General features: G+C 41.9%; 2 protein-coding genes across 3 annotated transcripts; both read right to left on the bottom strand.

Annotated features, from left to right (window-relative positions):
• Positions 1–227: 227 nt before the first annotated feature.
• Positions 228–15,797, bottom strand: LOC133017954 (nectin-4-like). Of its 2 annotated transcripts, none has more exons than XM_061084225.1 (11): positions 15,303–15,797; positions 10,497–10,697; positions 10,220–10,387; positions 7,382–7,660; positions 4,898–5,015; positions 2,894–3,045; positions 2,468–2,633; positions 2,245–2,320; positions 1,952–2,011; positions 1,634–1,834; positions 228–1,303 (listed from the first exon to the last, which is right to left on the bottom strand). In XM_061084225.1, the coding sequence occupies exons 1-11, from the start codon at positions 15,340–15,342 to the stop codon at positions 1,061–1,063; spliced, it is 1,704 nt and encodes a 567-aa protein (XP_060940208.1). In that variant the 5' UTR covers positions 15,343–15,797; the 3' UTR covers positions 228–1,060. The 2 variants fall into 2 exon arrangements, with proteins under 2 accessions (XP_060940208.1, XP_060940207.1); XM_061084224.1 differs by having other exon boundaries at positions 228–1,339.
• A 1,422-nt stretch (positions 15,798–17,219) lies between these two features.
• On the bottom strand, positions 17,220–20,513 carry fcer1gl (Fc receptor, IgE, high affinity I, gamma polypeptide like). Its single transcript, XM_061084564.1, has 6 exons — positions 20,404–20,513; positions 19,305–19,471; positions 19,041–19,135; positions 18,707–18,727; positions 18,302–18,331; positions 17,220–18,033 (listed from the first exon to the last, which is right to left on the bottom strand). The coding sequence occupies exons 1-6, from the start codon at positions 20,511–20,513 to the stop codon at positions 17,974–17,976; spliced, it is 483 nt and encodes a 160-aa protein (XP_060940547.1). The 3' UTR covers positions 17,220–17,973.
• Positions 20,514–21,787: the final 1,274 nt, after the last annotated feature.

Raw genomic sequence — 21,787 nt, forward strand, 5'->3', positions numbered from 1 at the left:
TGAAACTATTCCTCTACTACAGAGGTTCAGTTACATTACTGAAGTCATCACTCCACTCTGTGAGAATCCACTTTTTTCTACTTGTATCCAGTTAATTCAGTTCTCACGGAGCCGATGAGGTTCGAGGAAACTCTACAATCTAATACAGCCGCTGCGATGCCCTTTATCCTCCAACACAGGGTGAAATAAGCTTAATTGTCCCAGTTTTGACAAAATAACCATGACTCTGTTTTTAAAATTGCATTTGCTGTACTTTTATGAATAAACATTTCAACATTTACACATCAGGTTTTTTAGTCTTTTCACTTTCATAGAAAACACTGGATGGATATAAAACATGTTCATCTCCTGCAGGTTTTGTCCCCGTCTTCTTTTTCATGTCCATGTTCTGGTCCCTCGGGGTAAAAGGCTTTTCTGGCCTTTCTCTTGTTGCAGGTGAAAATATTGTAAACGTACAACATCTCTTTGTCTCTCCCTCATATTTATAATACACACATATACAAATACACAAGCTAACTTGTCGTCCACAGGTGAATCCAAGCTAAAAATATCATGGTTCTGAGAATATTTCACTATTACTCAACTAAAGCTTAGGAATTGTCTTTGTCCACATTGTCCCGCCTGAATGTTTTTAATGTAAACTGACAGGACTCCTTGTAAACACTGTAACAGGAACCATGATTCCTTGTGTCTTAAAGGAGGTGAGGTTGTTTACATTTCAGTGTAGTGAGTGAAAAGTCAAAATCTCCAACTTCTCTATTTCTTCAAAATAGTTATAATTATTACAAACTTCCACATTACTTCCCGATGGTTGAACGACTGCGTGACGATCATCATCACTGTCCCCTCATTAGGAAAAGTAATTATATTCCCAGGTATTATAGCATTACAATAAATGAACAAAATCTGTCAGCCCAGAGGCAAAGTATTATCAGTATTTGAGTTGTGCCCTCTTCTGTCTGTGTGTACAAAACAAACATGTGATTACAAAGACATACGATTGTTGTCGATGCAGGAATGCAGACCGACGCTGTCTCTTCACATGGGGAGAGTCTGTGGTCTAGATAATCTGTCCTTTGGGGTGCAGCAGAATGGCGTTGGAGTGCTGTCTGGGTCTGAGGAATCCATTACTCAAGTAGAAGTGATTGGTGAGCGCCTCTGAGATCTGGTAGGAGCTGCTGCCGTCGTCGTCATCCTCACGCTCCTCCTCTACAGACTGCGTGGGAGCCCAGTCCTCCACGCCTGGCGAGCCGCCTTCCCCGAGGTGCAGGTCCGGCTCTCTGGGCCCTTCCTCCTGCTGGACCTTCAGGGGAACAAGGGACGAGGGAAGACCAGAGTCCTGTGAGAAAAAGCACATGTTCACAGTTTGTGATGCATTTACAGTTGTTTCTTTTCAGTCCCTCTAGTACAAGAGGTACTATTTGTTCATTGATGAAATAAAAGCGGATCACTTGAAAGTGGAAAGTAATTTGTGATACTAAACAAACAATAAACAGCTGATGAATTGTGGACGTCTGTAGCTACAGCGTCACGGGTGTGTTCGTTTTTGTTTGTCATCCTTTGATCTGTCTCCATGACACTGTCCGACACATTACAAATGAAACACATGTCAACACTGATCTCGCAAACACACCAGCGACATGTTGCTGGTCTTCACGAACGACTCCACCCTCCTCCTGCGCTCCTCCTTCTCTCCGTCCGTCTCCGTTGGTCTCAGGCTCTCCCTGCCCTCGTGCCAGATGACCGGACGTCCCAGCTCGTCCAGCTCCACTCCTCCCGCAGGAGTCCACTTCCCGCCCAGCGTGGACTGGCTGCCTTTGTAGATGGGACGCTCCTGCAGGCGGAGAGAAGACAGTCACGACCCTGACAACAACTGTCTCCAAGGACTCCTCCGAACAAAAGCTATGCTCCATAACTAAAGTGTATTATTAAATGTATTATTATTACTCACCAGGGACATTTGGCTGTTCTTCATCCTGCTGTCGACTCTGAGCAGGGCGTAATCCTCAGGCTGGAATAGATCAAGAAAGTGAAAGATGGTTATTGAACATGAACACAAAAAGATGATCAGTATGAGTCTATGAACTCTGCGTGCTAAGTGCTTGAAGCGGAGGCAGCCTGTAATCATCGGCCTCTAGGCAGACGTAGCTGCTGACTTGCCAGCGGCTCCACCCCGGCCACGCCTGCTCATTGGCAGGTGTGTCGACACCCTGCAGGTTATTGTTCTCTCTTAGAATTTGTTACCTGCGCTCTGGGGTCAGAGCTCACGGAGTTCAGCCTCCTGAAAGAGTTTTGTCTGGAGAGGCTGTTAATTTCATCCCTGGGGGAAAAGAGAGAACATATTTAGAGGGTTCACGGGAAAGGTCAACATGTGTAAGGAGCTGAAATAGAGTTTATACAATCACAATTAAGTTCTTATCACAGTTGACACTACGCATAAAAAGCTGTTTCTCGTGTGTCCCCTCACGTTTTCGCAGTGAGCTGCCTCTCCAGCTTTCTGTTTCTATGGCGATGGTGGCGGTTGACGAGCAGGACGACAAGGATCAGGACCAAGACCAGGGCGGCGGCCGAGGCCCCGAGGACGATCAGGAGGAAGTTCTCGTCATTGATGAAGCCCTCACGCTGAGATGACTCTGAAATAAAATGTTGAGTTAATGTTTGTGCACATCCTCAATCCATCACCAGGGGGCAGCAAATCTGCACACAAAAAAATGAGAATATGCTCAGGATTTAGATTTAGTTTTAGTTTAAATCTCAACTTGTAGATTCGATCTTCCTCATTCTCTCCTTCGATAATATCAATAAACAAAATAGAATCAGGATAAAAACCTCCTCTTCATTTGACTCCTGTGTGGTCTCAATGAATAACAAGGCTGAGGCCTGTGGGATTCACCTGCTATTGTCACTGGATACTCTGCTTTTCCTACTCCTGCAATGTTCTTGGCCACACACTCGTAGACCCCGCTGTCATTCAAGCGGAGGGTCCGCCCGAAGACCAGTTTTCCTCCAACCACGGACACCCCATCTGGCAGAGCTCCTCCCCTCCTGTGGGTAATCACAGAAATCAGACAAGTCAATCAACAATTCACAGAAACAGAAACCTATGACTCACTGGAGACAAAGAAAAACAATAGCTGTGACTTTAGTAACCTGCTTTCCACTTTAAGGAAATGAATATCTGGTGGCTTCTGCTCTTAAGCAACAGCACCTATAACGCAACAAGTGGTTTGCACGCCAGAGGAAGAAGAGCTGCAGAGGATCAGGGTCACCGCACAGTGTAACCACCAATTTGCACCTGAACCAAAACCTGCTGGGCTTACAACCGGAGCCCATTGATCTGAGTAGACAGGGTAAATACTAGGTTTGGGGGATTTGAGTCCCGAGTGCCACACTGTGGGGCCGAGGACATGGCAGGCCACATAATGGAGAGGCAGTTTCTGATCAGTCCCACGGAGAGGGCTCATGTTGCCTCTGGTTTCACCGAAGCCGCAGCGGCTATTTAACTGCTGCTTTAGCCCCTTGAACAGGAGCCAGCTCACATTTCTTTTCTCTAAAACCCCACCTAGCTTCTCTAACCGGCCTTTTATACCAGAGTCACAGGTGGAGATTGCATCTGACACCGAGGAGATGGTGGAAAGTGATACAGATGGAAGTAAGCAGTGCGACTTTAGCAGCCAGAAGAGATTGCAATCTGTCTCTGACTGAGAGTGTAAATCATCAGCAAACGAAAAACGATTATCGAAAAGAGCTTTTAATGGTAATGACTGAGCTCAAGAGGAGCTGGGAGGACGTGTAGCTGTCACTTCTCTGTCTTTACGCTACGTTAACCTCCAGTTGCCTGTAGCTTAATTTTTGATGGACAGGTGGGATGAGCATTATCAATCTTCTCTTCTTACTCTTGGCAAGAAAGAGAATGAAAGCATTTCTCCACATGTCAAACTCTTGCTTTCGTTCTTTGCAAAAATGTCCCCTCATATTTAAAGTTGAATAAAATGTTTATTTTTTGCTTTAATTGACAAATATTCATTGTATTTTAAAATACTGCTGTTGGTTTATGAAGCACTGGATGATTTAGAGCCAAATACATCAGATCTATTCTTAGGACGAGTCTTTCTGGCCCCAGAGACAAAGAAAACTAAACATGGAGAGGCAGCGTCCAGCTTTTGCTAAATCCCAGAGAACTGATGATCCTCTGCAATTCTAAGTCCCTTCAAATCAAATAATTTGATGCCGCTGCAACGTTTAATCCTGAATAATCGTGATATTTCAGCATCGTCTCCGGGGCTGAAATATCCTTCACTCAGCACGCAACATTCGATCATTGTGTGCACAGTCGTATCTGTAATGGCTGGTGCAGTGTCTCTAATTAAAGTGCAGACCCTGTGTTTTACCAGGCATTACAGTGATATTTAAAGCATGGCACTATGATTAACAGCTTATCGTGCGTCTCCTGCTCTTCCTCGCGCCGCTTCGCTCCCTCCCTCGTGTGAAAAACCTCTCTTTCCCTCTTTTTACAACTTGGAGTTGGGGCAACGCGACACCAGCTTTTATTCTGCACTGAATTGAGCGAGAGGAGAGGGAGGGAGAGGGAGAGGGAGAGGGAGAGAGAGAGAGGGAGAGAGAGAGAGGGGCCCTCCTTTAGACTCATGCACACCTCTTTGTTGTTCTCGGGTGTCTCGCCTACGTGTATGCGTGTTGGCATCAGTGGCTTATGCATGTTTTTCCATCACATTCCAGTGCCATGTAAAGAGCAGTTTAGCAGCACAGATAGTATTACACTGGGGGGGGGGGGGGAATTAGCATGTAATTGTCACAGTCTTGCTGGCAGAGGGAGACCGAGTTAAACCAGAGATACAGTTATGTACAGTGAGAGCATCACGCAGGCGGAGGACAGTACCGTGTCCAGGTGAAGTCCTGAGGTTTGGGGTTTCCTCCGCTGTCACACACCAGCTCAGCGTTCTCCAAACCCGCGAACCAGTCTCCTGGGACACTGGTGATGGTGGCATCTGGGGGGTCTGACACAGAGACACACAGAGTTTCCTTTTTAAGATATTATCCAAAAATGGTTTGTCTTATTTGTATAATTCTGCAACATAACAAAATATGTTAGTAGAAAGAAACCACATATAAATTGACTAGATCTGGATTTATATATTTGGATCTGCACCAAATTGCCCATGGATTATTCTCAGAGACTCACAGTGATAAACAAAGTGGAAAAATAAATCCTGTGTTCACATCTGCAAACAGGTTCGTCCTCGGATCATGTCACACCCGACCACAAGATTCCATAGAAATCAGTTGAGTAGTTTCTTGCTTAATCCTTATAACTAATAAACAAACCCAGAGAACACAGAGGGAATAAGGTGAAGGTCTCTGAGAAGCTTCCCAATGCACAGGTTGTTCTTCTAGTGACATAATTACATTTCTATAATGTCTGAGCTGAATGCATGAGGCAGACGGTAGCAGAGCGTCTAGATCTGAAAGTGACAATCTGAGGTGTCACATGGTTTCGGTTGGCTTCCTCTCACACACGCCACTCTCCTTCCTGTACACAAAATGTAAAGTGTTGCTATCTGACTGACTCCAGGTCGATCAGGGGAATTAAATCTGTTCCAGACTAATTTACTTTTTAACAACAACCTTTTCCAGGGATGTCAGATCACTTCAAAATAAAAGGCTCGAAATCAGGAGTCACTGGACAGAGTAAAGTTATCAAATGTCCCCGGAAGTCGCTGAGTCGTCCAGTATTTGGGACAAAGAGCAGTTGTTGAGCAGAGAAGTTCAGGTGGCTTCGTGTTACTCAAACACTTTTAGTGACGGATCCAAACGGACAATATTGTCTCATGTTTAGTCTGGGGTCTCCCATTTATCTTCAGCGACAGAAGGTGAAGAAGCTGAACAAATATTCCTCTCCGGGGATCCAGAGGGGAAACATCCCATTGGTTGACTCTACTGGGAAGAACTACACAGTTCCCCGTGTCCTGATTCCATAACTAATACTTAACACTGGAAAAGTGACAACACAATGAATTCCAAAAACATTGCCGTCCTTTGTATTTTTGCCATATTCCGAGCTGAATGCACACATTTAGGTTTCACCACAAACATTCTTACAGCTAAAGCAGAAATGTAGATGATTACATTCATGGTAACGATAGGTTTATTGTCGGCGTTTCTCTTAGTGTCGATGCCAACTCACAGACACACCTAATGAATCACAGTCGTTAATGTTATTAGCTCCACATGTATACTTTGGCTGCTGTGGGAGTCGAGAGTTGGAACAGTTGCATATTAATGTGCAACTGTGGAAAGTAAAGTTTCAGGTGATGAACGGAAACATTTGAATACCAGGACAGGGAGGGAATGTGAGAGATAGAAAGAATTTATCGTAATAAGTTAAAAAAAATTAGGGTAAGGTAAGGATTCAGCTGAGCTATGTTTGCAGCTGTAAAAAAAAAAAAAAAAGAGATGTGCTCAAGCTTCATTCTACATGTAAAGCAAAAACACTTGATGTGGCTATCTCCCACAATGCAGTGCACAAAGGAACTAAAGGTTGTTGTGGTGGTTTCAAAAGAAAAAAGTGTAAATGGCTGCCGGTGGTGAGACGGCTCCAGGAAGTATCTTCTTTCTATCTGTCTGTCTGTCTGACTGTCTCTCTGTCTGTCTGTCTCTCTGTCTCTGTCTGTCTGTCTGCCTGTCTTTCTGTCTCTCTCTCTCTGTCTCTCTCTCTGTCTATATGTCTCTCTGCCTGTCTGTCTGTCTGTCTGCCTGTCTTTCTGTCTCTCTCTCTCTGTCTCTCTCTCTGTCTTTCTGTCTCTCTGTCTGTCTGTCTGTCTGTCTGTCTCTCTGTCTGTCTCTCTGTCTGTCTCTCTCTGTCTATATGTCTCTCTGCCTGTCTGCCTGTCTGTCTGTCTGTCTCTCTGCCTGTCTGCCTGTCTGTCTGTCTCTCTGTCTGTCTCTCTCTGTCTCTCTGTCTCTCTGTCTGTCTGTCTGTCTCTCTCTCTCTCTCTCTCTCTCTCTCTCTCTCTGTCTCTCTGCCTCTCTGTCTGTCTGTCTGTCTCTCTGTCTGTCTCTCTCTCTGTCTGTCTGTCTGTCTGTCTCTCTCTCTCTCTCTGTCTCTCTCTCTCTCTCTGTCTCTCTGTCTCTCTGTCTCTCTGTCTGTCTGTCTCTCTGTCTTTCTCTCTGTCTGTCTGTCTTTCTTGTTTAGTATTCTGTCATTTATTTTTTTCTAAACCAACATGGGCCTAATGGAAGTTGAAATATAATATGTATCATATTGTATCTTATCTCTCAAATGCAGTATTATATTGTATCATATCTTGTTGTACTGTACCAACACCATCGCCATCCTCCTCATCCTCATCCTCATGGTACTCACACTGAACCTCCATGCGGTTGGAGATCCTGCGCGGCCCACTCAGACCCGGGTGCCACACCAAGCAGTCCAGCTTTTTGCCGTTCATGCTGCGCAGCGGGTGCAGGGAGAAGTAGCTGGACACGGAGCCGCCCTCGCTGGTCCGGTTCTGGGACTGGCCCGGCAGGTCGGAGTCCCAGGAGAGACGGGGGGGCGGGCGGCCCACCGCTCGGCAGGAGGCCGCCACACGGTACGAGTCCCCCTCCACCAGGATGACAGGGTCCAGGGTGGAGATGGGTAAAACTGAGAGAAGAGGGGGAACAGGGAGACTTTAGGATTTCAGGTGCATTTAATTAAAGCTTTCTTTTAAGAATCAAAATATATTTTTTGTTTCAGTGACTTGAAACTGAAACATGCAGTTTTTCAGAAAAAGTTGCATATTAATATGTGTTGAATCTGTACAGAATAAGCCTTGTATTAAAATTAGCCATATAAAAAGATTAAGGAAATATCCAAAAATAAATACTTTTATTCTCTCCAGGCTCCAAATATGTATTTTTTTTACCTTTCTTAAAATCCAAGTTTATTCTCTATGCTGCAATATAATGTTTCCGTATCAATACGTATTGTGTAATATTTTCATATCTGTGTTTAAATGTGTTCTGCTTGTTAAAACATTCTTTAAAAAAAAGAATTCCTCTCAATCTATTAGAAACGATAACCTGAACATGTTCGTGTAGCCCGGGGTAGTTCTGACAGTCAGATTTAATTGATACTATCTGATTCCTGCTCAAAGCTAATTTGTCTTTACCCCAAAATATTTAAATTGACTGTAATTAGATAAATTAAAACCAGGAATTCACACAATGTTTTTGAATGTTTTGGTAGTGAACAGATGTCAGATTAAAAGATTTGAAAGACCTAAAACATTCTGGATCAGATAGAAATAATCACACAATCAAGCGTAGAAGAAAAAGATATGAGACACAATCGTTAGAAACCCAATGGAAGTGATGCATCTCCAACTCAAACATCAACATCGTTGCACAACGACTCTGTTTTGCAAGAGGGCGAAAGTCACATGGGATATTTTCACATAAATACATTTCTGTTTTCTCAGTCACGAACAGGTTTGACGTGATTGGGTTTCACGCCCCGATGATGACGGCTCCATTGTCGTAAACACTCAGCGTCTGGTTCCTTCCACTGGTGTTTGTCTGGATTATTAACGCAGGAGGGAACGAAAAACCCGTAGTTAGAATTAGCAGCAGGAGCTTTAATGGATTAAGAGACAAAGAAAAGGGCATCACCTGAGCTTTATAAACAGAAACCCCCCCCCCCCAAAAAAAAACACATAACGTCAAGGCACCGCCCACAGGGTTTGATTGACAGCAGGTGTCTGGGATGGGCTCGCACTGATTCAAAGGAACTCAGTAAATAAACGTCAGACACAAATCCTAAAGAAAACTGAACCCGGTTAAAAGAGGAGTGGAGATAACAATTCTATATATATTCTGGTTCATCAGGTTTTAATCTACATTTTTCTATATGTTAAAAAAAAAATGTAAATTAGCCTTTTAATTGCATTTTATATATGTGTAAAATGTGTTATTTTTAACTTTTATGTAACTTTTATGCATCAACCAGGAGTAACACTACTATTTTTTTTATTTTGTACAATATAATGAAAATAAAGGCTCACTATTCTATTCTATTATATTACAAAAAAAGAAAGAAAGAAAAGACAAGGAACCTAAATGTGACTTTAGGTTTTAACAATAATAAAACTAAAACATATATTATGATTCCTAATAATATAAATTAAAAAAAGAGTTAATTTAATTGAGTATCACTTTAAACCGGCACAACCTGATGGGATGAGCAGGTTTTATTGATGTATGGACAGTTTGTGTGTATGAATGTTTACAGTTTAAAGAGTGAAAGGAATTAAGTGGTCAGTTGCTCGTCTGTTGGTGCGTGTGGCGTGCGGCGTGCTGGGACACGCTCGCTCTGCAGACAGTTGTCACTGCCGAGGACTGGCAGCACAATGAGAAAGTCGTTAGGGACAAAAATTCATCGCTCCAGGTTTTACTTCAAGGAGAATAAACATTCCCACGACTGTGACGGTGAACGAGGAGATTCCTCAACACTCGGTGACAAAGAACAGTTTGGTTCAAACACGTCGTGTTTATCCTCGTAAAGTAAAGTTTTGCATACATTTATTTCCTTGTAAATTCAATGTAAAACCCAGTTCTTTATTTCTCTTTATTTGCCGTTTTAAGACGCATATTTTCTTTTATTCAGAATATTTTATTTATGAATTTTTATGTATTAAAATGAATCTAGAAGATCTGTAAAGGCCTTTGAGGCGAACTTGGGCTATTGAGCTATGTAATTGTACTTGGCTTGGAAATCTGTCACAAACTCAAGTTAACTAAGGTTCAAACCGGTTCATCTTTTAGTGTAAAAACATCCTCAGCACTTTGCATGAGTCACCAACCAGCTGGAAACCACTTGGGTAGAGCACCTGATCAGTTCAGATCAGTTTCTATAGATTTGGAGCCTGCAGAATATCTTGGTATTTTTAACTTGGTATTAAGCAGTTTGCTTAAATATAAACGATGCAATGTAAAGTGAATGTGTTAAATTTAAATCTCAGATAGTCTGAGTTTGTGGGCACGTTGCTGAATTCCTTTTGTTGGCAACTTCTCCTTCGTCTTGTATGAATGTGATTATGGTTTAAATATCATTACAGCAGCTCTGTTGGGATTAGAAAGGTGTGGAAAAGAGAAATGAAGAGAGAGGAAGAGGAGGAAGAGAGAGAAAGAGGAGGAAGAGGAGGAAGAGGAGTACGATTCTTACTCCAGACGGTGACGGTGATGTGCCTCTCAAAGTTTCCGTTAGGGAAGGTGGAGATGTGGCAGATGTAGCTGCCGTCGTCCGACTCCTCTGTGCTGGGGATGAGCAGAGCCGAGTTCTCTGTGGGGCTGCTGCTCTCGAACTTCACCCGACCTGAGTAACGCCCGAACTCTGAGAACAGAACACACAGCGATCAGGGCTGATGTACGTCCAAAATCCTCAAAATTCACAGCACATGTTCCATCCATCATCTAAAGAACCCAGACTCTGCAGGTTGTACCTGTGTGGCCCTCGGAGAAGTGGGCCGTGATGATCTGGTCCTTGCTGCCGTCCGCGAGCTCCTTGAACCATGTGACCTGCACCACCTTCTCCTCCCCCACCGCCTGGTAGTGGCAGGGAAGCCTGGTCTGACTCTCTGCCAACGAGCGCATGGAGGTGTGGGGCTGAAGAGGCTCCACAAAGTCACCGTGCACCTTCACCACTGAGGAGGGACGCAGAAGAAGAGAGATTTATGGCTAGAATGAATTATGATGATTCAATTCCAGTGAAAACACCAAACATGTGCTGATTATGAATTAAGGATTCATCCTCTAGGGGACCACGAATGCCTTAATAAATAATTGAGATAAAACAAACCCAAAAAGCTAAACATTTACGTGATTCAGCTTCTTAAATATGAAGATTTGCTCCTTTTCTCTGTTTTTATCACTGTTAACTACCTCAACCTTGTGTTTTCACCCCTGTTCATTTGTTTGATTGTTGGTTTGTTTGAGTGTTTGTCAGCAGGATTATGCAAAAACCACTTCACAGATTTCCACAAAAACTTGATGGAAAGATGGGACGTAGGCCAAGAAAAAAAGAAATTTCATTTTGGTGCAAATCAGGACAAAGGGACAGATCCAGGAAGTTTTCTCCACTGTACTTAACAGAGATTTTCGAACATTTTCATGGATTTCTCATTAAGAAATTCATGAATCTTGATTAAAAACAGGCATATTTAGAGATCTGATATATACGAGTGGGTCCCTCCATTGTGTATAAAATTCCACTGACCAGTGTCTAAGGTAGTGGAATCCCCTGACTAGGTGTCTCACTGCTGTGGTGATGTATTTCTTCAAACTGGTACCGGGGACGGACGGACACAGCAGATAAGACACAGAGGAGGATCTCATATCTTTCATGTCTTCTTTTTTTCATATTATATGTTATGTAACGCCTCTTTGTGTAAGTTATGGCTCCGGTGAACTTGCTGCCAGTTTTTCCATTTTGAGGGACCCGTGCTTGTTGTATAAACTCTGCAGAGCTTATTATTATAAAGACTCAAAAGCAAACTCCAGTCTGCGAATTTCATTATTTCAAATCTCAAGACGAATTTCCATCACACTCTCCCTGTAGAGGACGGCAGGAGGGTTTGGCGAGAGGTGAGGTTTACTCCGTACAAGGTTTATGTATAGACAGAACAACACATAGAAACTCCGTCACACCTGCACCAAACCCAGAGTGAGTGTTGACACTGAGACACAGAGAAAACACGAGCGCTCCTCAGAGGACAGACAGGAGGTTGAAGGTTTGAAGGTTTGACGCCGAGATTCCTGCTGAGGCGCGACAGAGTTAAGAACCTGAACAATAGAGCTTTCATTGGAGTCTTTAAAAGCAGAAATGTTTTCCTGTTTGTTGCAGGAGCTGGTTAAGACCCACGGACATGATTTAATGTTAACACTGTGAATATTTGCTATTAAAGTCATATTTCCTTAATCCTTTGTTTGATTCTGTTGACAACTGTTCATTTATGATTTGTTTTGTTTTTATAACATCATGAGGATATTTCTAGTTTGGATGAATTTTGGAAAAATCCATTGTACGTCAAATCTTTCAGTAGATCAAACCTATTTTTCTATTTTCAACAGTATTTTATGAATCTTGATATATTGGCAAATATCTTTGTCTTTTTTTATTATCAATTATGTATTATTTCAAATTAATTATTGTCAGTGTTGTTTTTGTCCGTCATACTTTAAATGTATCATTGTTTATTTAACAAATAGATTTTGAGACATACATAGATAGATAGATAGATAGATAGATAGATAGATAGATAGATAGATAGATAGATAGATAGATAGATAGATAGATAGATAGATAGATAGATAGATAGATAGATAGATAGATAGATAGATAGATAGATAGATAGATAGATAGATAGATAGATAGATAGATAGACAGATAGACAGATAGACAGATAGACAGATAGACAGATTGACAGATTGACAGATAGACAGATAGACAGATATATATAGATATAGATAGATAGATAGAGAGAGAGAGGTAGGTAGATAGATAGATAGATGATAGATAGATGGACAGATGGACAGATGGACAGATAGATAGATAGATAGGTAGGTAGGTAGGTAGGTAGGTAGGTAGGTAGGTAGGTAGGTAGGTAGGTAGGTAGGTAGGTAGGTAGGTAGGTAGGTAGGTAGGTAGGTAGGTAGGTAGGTAGGTAGGTAGGTAGATAGATAGATAGATAGATAGATTGATTCTCGGGCAGAGGACTCATCCCTCAACAAAGATTGGTGATAATTGGTTGAATAGTTTTTTGTGTAAGCCTGATGACGAATAAGGAAACAGACACAAGACAATAGGTTGTTACAGCTCCAGTAAAATAAAGGCATCAAACGTGTCGGCCGGTATCAGTGAGGTGTTTCACCATCAGATCGATGCGTCACTGTCGACTAATGACCGAGACCAGACCGAGCTTTATCTCACCCGGTCGTGAGTCCACATCAAACCGTGGGACTCAAAGGATCGAGTGTGAGAGAGCGACACATCCGCACGGCAAACAGGAAAAGCCAAACATTCGCCCTTTGATTTCTGAGGTGAACACTTTTTGTTTGGTTACTGATTCATGGGCTTTAATCAATGATTAGACCGACGGAGCCGATACGGGACACAAACTCCCACAGATAAAATTAAAGTGAGGAGCCATTAACTAAACATGGGGGACAGGGAGAGAGGATGGGAAACAAGGACGAGGTTGAATTCAAACAGTGTTGGTGAGAGAGAATCGTTGGAATCACTCATTCAAGTGACATGAAGGAGAGAGGCCGAAAAACAGGGGGAAGGGAAAAGAAAGGAGGAAAGAGGTGAGAGCTTCAAGTGAGATAAAGATTGAAAGAAAGAGTTAAACACACACCGACACAGACACACACACACACACACACCCACAATCAGACAAACACGAGTTCACTCGAATGTCACAAGCTGCCATTCCGGCTTTTCCTGTTCCCTCAGGACGGCAGGAACTCCCTCACACCTGAGAGGGCTGCAGGTGGAAATGGTCATTAGAAGAGAGACTTTTAATTGGATGAACACAGAAGTTCCAGCTCCTTTGTGTGATCGATGACCTTTTGAAGAATTTCAACAAAAGCAGCAAAGCCTCAAGAGGAAGACCTGAATTAGTCACAGATACTTGAAGTGACACATTGGGCAAGAAGTTCTGATTGGAGCAGTAAGAATGTGACCGAGCTACATTCTCTCACGCTGCTTCTAGCTCAGCATGACGGACCGAACAAAGAATGAGGAAAACTCAAGATGAGATATCCAAATCTAAATCCACAAGCATCGATCTGCTGCTACAACTTTCCCATTTTTTCCCCCCCAATCAGCCACCGGAGCGTTTTGAGGTCCAACACAGATATCTGGTGATCAGGCTCAGTGTCTGAGATCCAGACCAAAGTGCTGGATGTGGATAGAGCCAAGTTCTTCTGCACCAAACTTGGAAAAACCATTTCTTTAAGGACATTTATGGGGTTGATTCATGTCGTTGAAATAAGAAAAGGTCTTTGTTGGAAGTTGGAAGCTCCCAACTGTCTGACAATGGTTCTGAAGCTGATTCTTCTTATATAGATTTAAAATGATCAAATAATTCACAAGACAAATTAAAATCTTGATCTTGTTTCATCATCTGGTCTCAAGGCTCCAATTCCCTGGTGTTGCTCGACTCACAATACGTTACTGTATAGAATGTATGGCCAAAAGTATCCGGACACCTCCTTCAATTGTGCTATTCGGTGAGGGACGGAAATCAAAGGCTTCATGAAACATGCCTGAGACAAATGGCCCACTGGTGTCCAGATACTTGTGGCCACATTGATTATTAATCTACAGGGGAAAATACGATTAGAGTTGTTTCGTTTATAAAATGTTAAAGTATATAACTTATGGCCAAAAGTATGTGGACGCCTCTTTCTATTGTGACAGTTGCCTTGGGCTTGAATAGGAGGCCTGAATCAAACCAAACCTGGGACAAGCGGCTCAGTAGAGGTGTCCAGATACTTTTGTCCACAGTGATGATTAATGCATTACAGTCAAAGTTGTATGGACAAAAGTATGTGGACACCTCCTTCTGTTGTGGTTGTGATCGGGAATCAGAGGCCTGAACCAAACCATGAAGAACAGGCCTGAACAAATAGAAAGAGGCGTCCACATACTTTTGACGTATAAATGTAACAACATTCATACATTTTCCTGTATATACATAATCAATGTGGTCATTTACATACGGGAACAACAAAGCACCAAACTAACTTATGGCCTTATTGTGCAACTACAGCAACAATATTCAGACAGTAACTTAGTGCATATGGTTTCATTTCTGAAGGAACCAGGTCAACACACAAACACACACAAACAAACACCCACACACACACACACGGACACACACAAACACACTCAAACACAGACATTTAAGTCTCTAAGGGATTTATAAGACTATAGAAACATTACTTAAATACTTTAAATGCCTAAAAGTACCTTAAAGTGACAATAGCTTCATTCCAGGTGCCCATGGTCACATTTGAGTGTTTTAATATTAATATGAGGAAATGTAAGTTTCCATTTAATGCCATAATTTCAACAATTCATTTATAAATGATTTTACTTTAGATTGTAGCCACTTCCAGCAGAGTAAATTGAGTTTCCAGCTCAGTTGGAACCAGGCAGCAGAGCAGCAGAGCTCAGACTGACACTGAGCTGGTGTAAAACTGTTTCCTTGTTTATTGTAAATCAATCGAAGCAGAAAACTCACCGAGCAGGAGGAGCAGAGTGAGACTCCTCACACACTGCATCTCTGCTCCTGGAATCAAAGATCTGCTATGCAATCCAAAAACAACTCCTCCTGTTAATCCTGTGCTGGTTGATCAGCTTCCATGATCGATAACTGGGTTCAGGTCAGACCGGAGACTGGTGCAGGGGTCAGACCGGAGACTGGTGTAGGGGTCAGACCTGAGACTGGTGCAGGGGTCAGACCTGAGACTGGTGCAGGAAGTTCACCTCAGTGTGTGATGCACTCACTGGGGAAAACAAAGTTTGGTGCAGGAAGCTGCAGAAGCTGCGAAGTGTCTGGACTCCATGCTTCCTCAGCAGCAGCAGGAGGAAGAAGAAGAGGAGAAGCAGCAGCTCAGCGGGAAAGTAAATCCAGAAACAAAGCAAATAAACAATTTGAACTGTGGAAGAAAATAAGAAGCGTCCCAGCAGCAGAGAGACACAGAGAGTATCAGTGACGCACAGAGAAGAAGAAGAATCTGCAGGTTGGACTCTGTACACCTGTCTGCACAGGCCCCGCCCACACGCACTGCAGGATACGCCCACGCGGGGTTGCTGCGTTCAGGTGAAGCAGAATAAAGTCGGACACTTAACATTTCTGAGCCCCATTCTGAGTGAAATGAACTGGTGCTGTTTGTAGTTTATTAAATAAGGTACAAATATTATTTTGTAATCCTTGGCTCAGTAATGATGAACCAGTTCTTTACTTAATGGTCAAACACCATTCACAGTTTGTTTCAGTATCATCACAGAGGCTCATGGGGATAAAATATCCAACTAATCAAATTTAATATAATTGCATATATAATATATATCATTACCCTGAGTGACATCTACATAAACAGATGGTAAGAAGTGCCACTTAGGTCTGTGTATGATGTACAATTCATCTGCAGTTTCATGTTTATTAATAATGTCACTTTAGGGGTTATTGCCTTATTTCATTGTCTACTGAGGATAAATTAAACCTCCTGCACAGACACAACTACACTTTCCCAGACCTTCTCGACAATATACAGACAATACAACTTCTCTGTTGTTTACCTGCATGAGTCACTGTGAGCGGAGGAAGACGCTTCACAGATAAAACCCCAGACAAAAGAGAGCTGGATCCACATGCAGGTACAGAAGCTGCCTGAGATGGTGGATTAAGATGAGACTCGTTCTATCTCCATAATATACAACACACAATACGACAAGTCCGAGCTGATCGTCTCCTGGAATAATCCAAAGTTTAAAGTATAGAGACACAGCAGCAGCAGCAAACACAAGGAACAAACAGGTTTATTCAGAGTCGTTTATTTACTTTGTGGCAAGACAGGAAGGTTTCACATGTTTAATGAGAATCAGTAATAAAGATCATGTTAATACCTCTGATAACACAGTCATGGCCCTAAACATTGTGTGTTGTGTTCTTCCTCACTCACTGGGTATGTTGCAACAGTTGTTGAGCAGTGTGTGTGTGTGTGTGTGGGTGTGTGTGTGTGTGTTGTGTGTGCAGAGCCTCGGGGGAAACGGTGCAGCCACAGCTCGCAGGCTGCTGTCAATCTGTTTCCAGAATGTTTTCAGTTACATAATTAAAACGTTTTCCCAGTGACAGTGTTCGACGCCCTCTGTTATTACTGAACATTTTTGAGACATAAATTCTATGTATTACTATTATTTATTTATTACGATGTTATAACTAATGTCTGGATTCTCAAACTGATTCTCAACACTTGATTCAAAAGATTCAAGGTTCAATTTGCTCAAAAATTGAATTATGTGGAAAATATTAATAAATTAAAATGTTTAGTTTTAAATGACTGTTTCCAAGAATCGCCACAAAGAATCTAACAGTAATATTACACATTCAAAAAGAGTCGTTTTTTCAACAGTAGACATGACACTTGCTGCGACACAACTTTCAAACTATTTAATATGAAAAGCAGCTTGATTTTTCAAATCAGAATTTTACACACAATTGAAAATTGTCGAGTGAAAAACTGTCAAAAAAATTTAATTCCAGGTTTTGCTAAGTGTTGATCATGCGAAGCCTATCAAACAGGATTTGGACTAATCAGATTAATTTGTAGGTGGATTTTAGTCAATCAGCAAAATATTTAATGATTAAAACATTCTAGGTCTAGTTTATTCATTTCAAATTCCCTCAGTCTTTTCTTTCCTTTAGATTCTGGACCGAGGAAAACATTTTAGACGTCACCTGGACTTTAACTCTTCATTCATATCAGACATTTTATCAAATTCATTGAAAAAACAATTAGCTGATTAGTTGTTACTAAAAATGTATTCATTTGAAGTTGTGAGGTTAAGACATTTCCCCATTTTCTAAATAATAAGTAAAAAGGAACAAATGAACAGACACGAAAGATAAACTTCTGCTTTCTTAGTAACTTAGTTTAAAAACCTGCTGTAAAAAACAGTGAAAACTCTCGCACACGACTTAAGTTAATAGCTTTAGCATTTCATGGATGGATGACAGAAAGATGGGAAATGTTTTTATCAATAAAATAGAAAGACAAAAAATATATATCTATATATCTATATATTAAGAAAGATGAAGCACAAGCCCGACGCAAGGCGGAATAACTAAATTTACAATATATGTGTGTGGGTTTGTTCTCAGCATCGTCTTCACATCGTCGTTCTGTTGATCAGACGATCGGCTTCTTCCCGATGGTCTCATATGTGTCGGCACAGGGCGAGCGCAAACCCTGCAGAACACACACACAGACACACACACACACAGAGACAGACAGAGACAGAGACAGATAAACACACAGAGACAGACAGAGAAAGAGACACACACAGTCAGAGACACACACACTTACTTCCTGCTTGTTTTTGTCATTTTTTTTCAGCCAGATGAGTGAATTTAAATAAACATTCTTAAATATTGTGTTGTAAACTGTCACTTTTCAATCCTGTGCTATTAAAAGTGACTTTTTAAGGTTGTTTTCTTTTAAGAATGAGAAATCTCACCGCGTAGATGCCTCCCTCAACCGGCTGCTTCTGCAAAAGGAACAAAGTTTCACAGAAAAGATCTGAAGCAACAGTTTCTTAATACATTTGGACATATCAACATCATTTCTAAACAAACCTATGTTGATCAATTCTGAGTAAATGTTTGAAACAGGAAGTAAGATGCAACACTTGTTTGGTGTGTTAACGTGGTGGGAACTGCGAGTGTGTGAAGGGTAAAAATATAAAGATCGGTGGTCAGCTCGAGCTCACAGGAAATGACTGCAGGGTTTGGTTCTAAAGCACAAACTAGGAAATACCACAGAAATAAACCAAAAGCTTTACAGAGAAATATTTCCCCAAATGACATTTCACTCCCTTATGCAGTTAGGTTTTAAAAGTTAAAATATACAACTTTTATTTTACCTCAGGGCTGTCTGGAACCATCTGTAAAACAAACAGAGAAAAATCAGAAATATTCACACAATATTTATATTTAATTTACAATCCAATGGGTGAGTTAGTTATTTATCTGGAGAAATATAAGTTGTTTATCTAGAGAAATGTAAAGTTTGACAATTTAACAATGTAATAATCTATATTTTTGTAAACTTGTGGAGCCTTTTAAAGACTATTTCCTCTTAAAAGTCCAGAGAAATGTGATCTAGCTTCTTGAAATGTTGCATATGAATGTGTTCAGTTGATCGTTCTGTGTTCTAACATTCATCGGGTGGAGTGTGTTGTTCCTCTTTATTCTTACCCTCAGCCGGCAGTATAAGACGGTCAGGATGAGGCCGTAGAGGATGAGGATCCCATCCAAGATATAACATATGTTCATGTCTTCAATGATTCCAGCTGCACAGAGAAAACATCACAATCTTCATCACTCATCGTCATCATCGTCCGGCAGCGTTTCAGTGCGACAGTTTTCAAAAAACCCTCCATTAAAGAGCTGAGAGAAATGAACATCATCTCCCAGCAGTGACCAGTGTGGGCCTGAGCATCAGAGAGGTGAGGGTCTTACCTACCGGGGGGGTGCTGCAGATGAGACGGAGGGTCGGAGCTGCTGTTGCTCTGGTGTCAGTGAGAAGATCCTCTGAAGTGAGCTCAGGCAGCAGCGAGCAGGAAGTCCGCAGCTCTATGTCCGTTCGGTAGCTGTGAAACCACACGCCTGCCTCGCCCCCCCCCCCTCTTTCAGATGAGTTCCTCTATTAAAGTCTTGTGTAAAACAGTCGCTGTCTATTTCAACACAATTCACCGGGAACAGAAAGTCAAATCTGCCTGTAGCCGTGTGGCAACTGGCAAGGCCACGAAATATCAAGAAACGACACATCAAACTAAATCTAGAACCGACTTCTCTTTTTTCTAAAGACGACAAAAGTAAGTGAGAAGACAAAGACGCATAAGGAATAAATGGTTTAATAATTGAAAAATGCATAACACACTATACAAGCTACAGTTACCAAAAGGAAGGAAATACAAGACAAATCTACAGATTTTTTTTACAAGCCACTTGCTTTTCAAATGTAAAAACATTCGGAAAAATTGCATCGTCTTAACTTAGGCACCTTAAAAATGATAGAAAAACGTCAAAGTCATTATAAAAAGCTTTGGAGCCTGAAATAACTCTAGCATGCATTTAAAAAAAACAAACACAAATCTGCATTTTGATCACACCGATGAAAAGTCGCACACGTCAGACCTGGTGTTTTGACAATTAAAAGGCTTTTAAAACCAGATTTTCACTGTGAAGGAAACAGCGAACAGTCGGTGGTGCCGCGGCTCAGCGAACAGTGGAAGGTAGAGACGTCCCAGTGTCAGGACAGATGTCGGGACAGATGTCAGGACAGATGTGGCCCCGACGCCGCTGCTGCACATCTGGAGGGTGTAAGGCCGAGAGAGAGAGAGAGGCAGCATGTTCACTGTGCTGGTTGCAGCTCGTGGCACAAGGCGGGGGGGGGGGGTGGGTGATGCGCTGCAGTGAGGACTTACAATCACAAGTCTGGTTTGGGATTCGTTTGTTTTTTTGCAGAAATGCATTTTTAAAAAATAAAGAAACAGAAAAGTCAGCTCATAGTTTGACTACAGCTGCCGGTTTAGTACTGATCTCCTCACAGGTTCACCTGGTATCAACATGCAAACCTGCATCTGGTTTCATGATCTCACACGTAAAAGGCTGGAGCTGGATCCTGAACCCGCCGGGAACGGATCTCTGTAACATCATGAAATCCATTTGGCAATTAGGACATTTGCAGATTCAGTTGTTTTTAGTGGATTTGCTACAAACGCATCGTCAGAGAAGCTTTTCTTCTGCAACGTTTTGAGGATATATGGTTATAAAAGGTCCACTTAGAGCAACTTCCTGTTTCCAGAGCTGTCGACATGGAGCTGGGTTCACTTTACAGGTGGTTGAATGTGGATGATGTAACCTCCCATCTCTGGTGTCTAGTGTCAGATGTGGACAGTTTCATCCTCTAAACTTAAACCAACGCATTTAACCATCAGTTTCATTATTGATTATTCGGCCAATTACGTCTATTTCTTCAAAGAGGCTGGGTTCAAGACATTAAAACACAGAAGAACAACCTGTGACCCGGTACTTCATAATTTAGCAATATGCTGACGACTGGTTTTGTGTCATCAAACTTGATTCATCGACCAAAGTTTCTCCGCAACAACTGAGCAACTGCTTCCTGCGAAGATCACAACGTGTGGTGGAAAAATACAGAAACAGCGAGTTCAGCTCGGAGACGTTCTTCGTCTGAACCTGTCCGAGCCCGAGAGAAAAACTGACCAGGACCGAGCCTCTTGTTTTCCTTATTTACAGGCACGTGCAGTGAACGATATCAAGCACAGAGAACAGACAACGTGACAGAACCCAAGTCTCATTTTAAATGTTCTGTCCAGAATCCACTTCACAGGTGGACTCATCTTCAGCAGGCTTTTGTTTTTCTATGAGAAAGCGGCAAATCTGTACAACGGTTTTCCCCCCCGCCTAAATACTACGATATAAATAAATTGATCTTTCTAACGGGGGTTTGTCTTTGTCGGCTAAACTTATTCCACTTTGAAAAAAACACCAAACCTGAGCCTTTAGAAAGGTCAATGAGAGATTGTGTTTAGAGATTTACATCAGTAGAAAGTCCTTGTCCACATGTAGGTCGCATGTTTATACCAGGTGTGTGTACTTCCTGTTAAAATCGAAAATATTAATAGTATAAAAAAAAGGCCAGTGTAGAGTAAAACTGAAGCTGCATATTTAAAAACAAAAACAATCACGAACACACAGAGTCCGGAGAAGCAACAACTTAGGAATGTTCTTCCATTTTTTCTTTTTTAGTCCGATAAAAAGCACGGTTTTGGCCTCGAGGCCGAGGAGAAGCGACGTGTTGATTCCACACGAAGCTTCAATCTGTCAGTAAAAAAAAAACATTCTCACCCTCGAATGTAAAAGTAAAAATAAAAACAGCCCTCGTCATCTGAAAGAGAACAGGGAACTAAAGGCAG

The sequence above is a fragment of the Limanda limanda genome, chromosome 13 (genome assembly GCF_963576545.1).
Source record: "Limanda limanda chromosome 13, fLimLim1.1, whole genome shotgun sequence".
Lineage (NCBI taxonomy): Eukaryota > Metazoa > Chordata > Actinopteri > Pleuronectiformes > Pleuronectidae > Limanda > Limanda limanda.

Bases quoted from the DNA above. Each gene is read 5' to 3' on its own strand.
- LOC133017954 (XM_061084224.1), bottom strand. From the start codon at position 15,342: ATGCAGTGTGTGAGGAGTCTCACTCTGCTCCTCCTGCTCG. The intron at 10,388-10,496 runs GTACAACCTGCA...TTCTGTTCTCAG, and splicing joins CTTCTCCGAGGGCCACACAG to AGTTCGGGCGTTACTCAGGT. The intron at 3,046-4,897 runs GTACTGTCCTCC...GATTACCCACAG, and splicing joins CAGGACTTCACCTGGACACG to GAGGGGAGGAGCTCTGCCAG.
- fcer1gl (XM_061084564.1), bottom strand. From the start codon at position 20,513: ATGGATTTCATGATGTTACAGAGATCCGTTCCCGGCGGGTTCAGGATC. The intron at 19,472-20,403 runs GTGAACCTGTGA...CTCATCTGAAAG, and splicing joins GGTTTGCATGTTGATACCAG to AGGGGGGGGGGGCGAGGCAG. The intron at 18,332-18,706 runs GTAAAATAAAAG...TTCCTTTTGCAG, and splicing joins TGGTTCCAGACAGCCCTGAG to AAGCAGCCGGTTGAGGGAGG.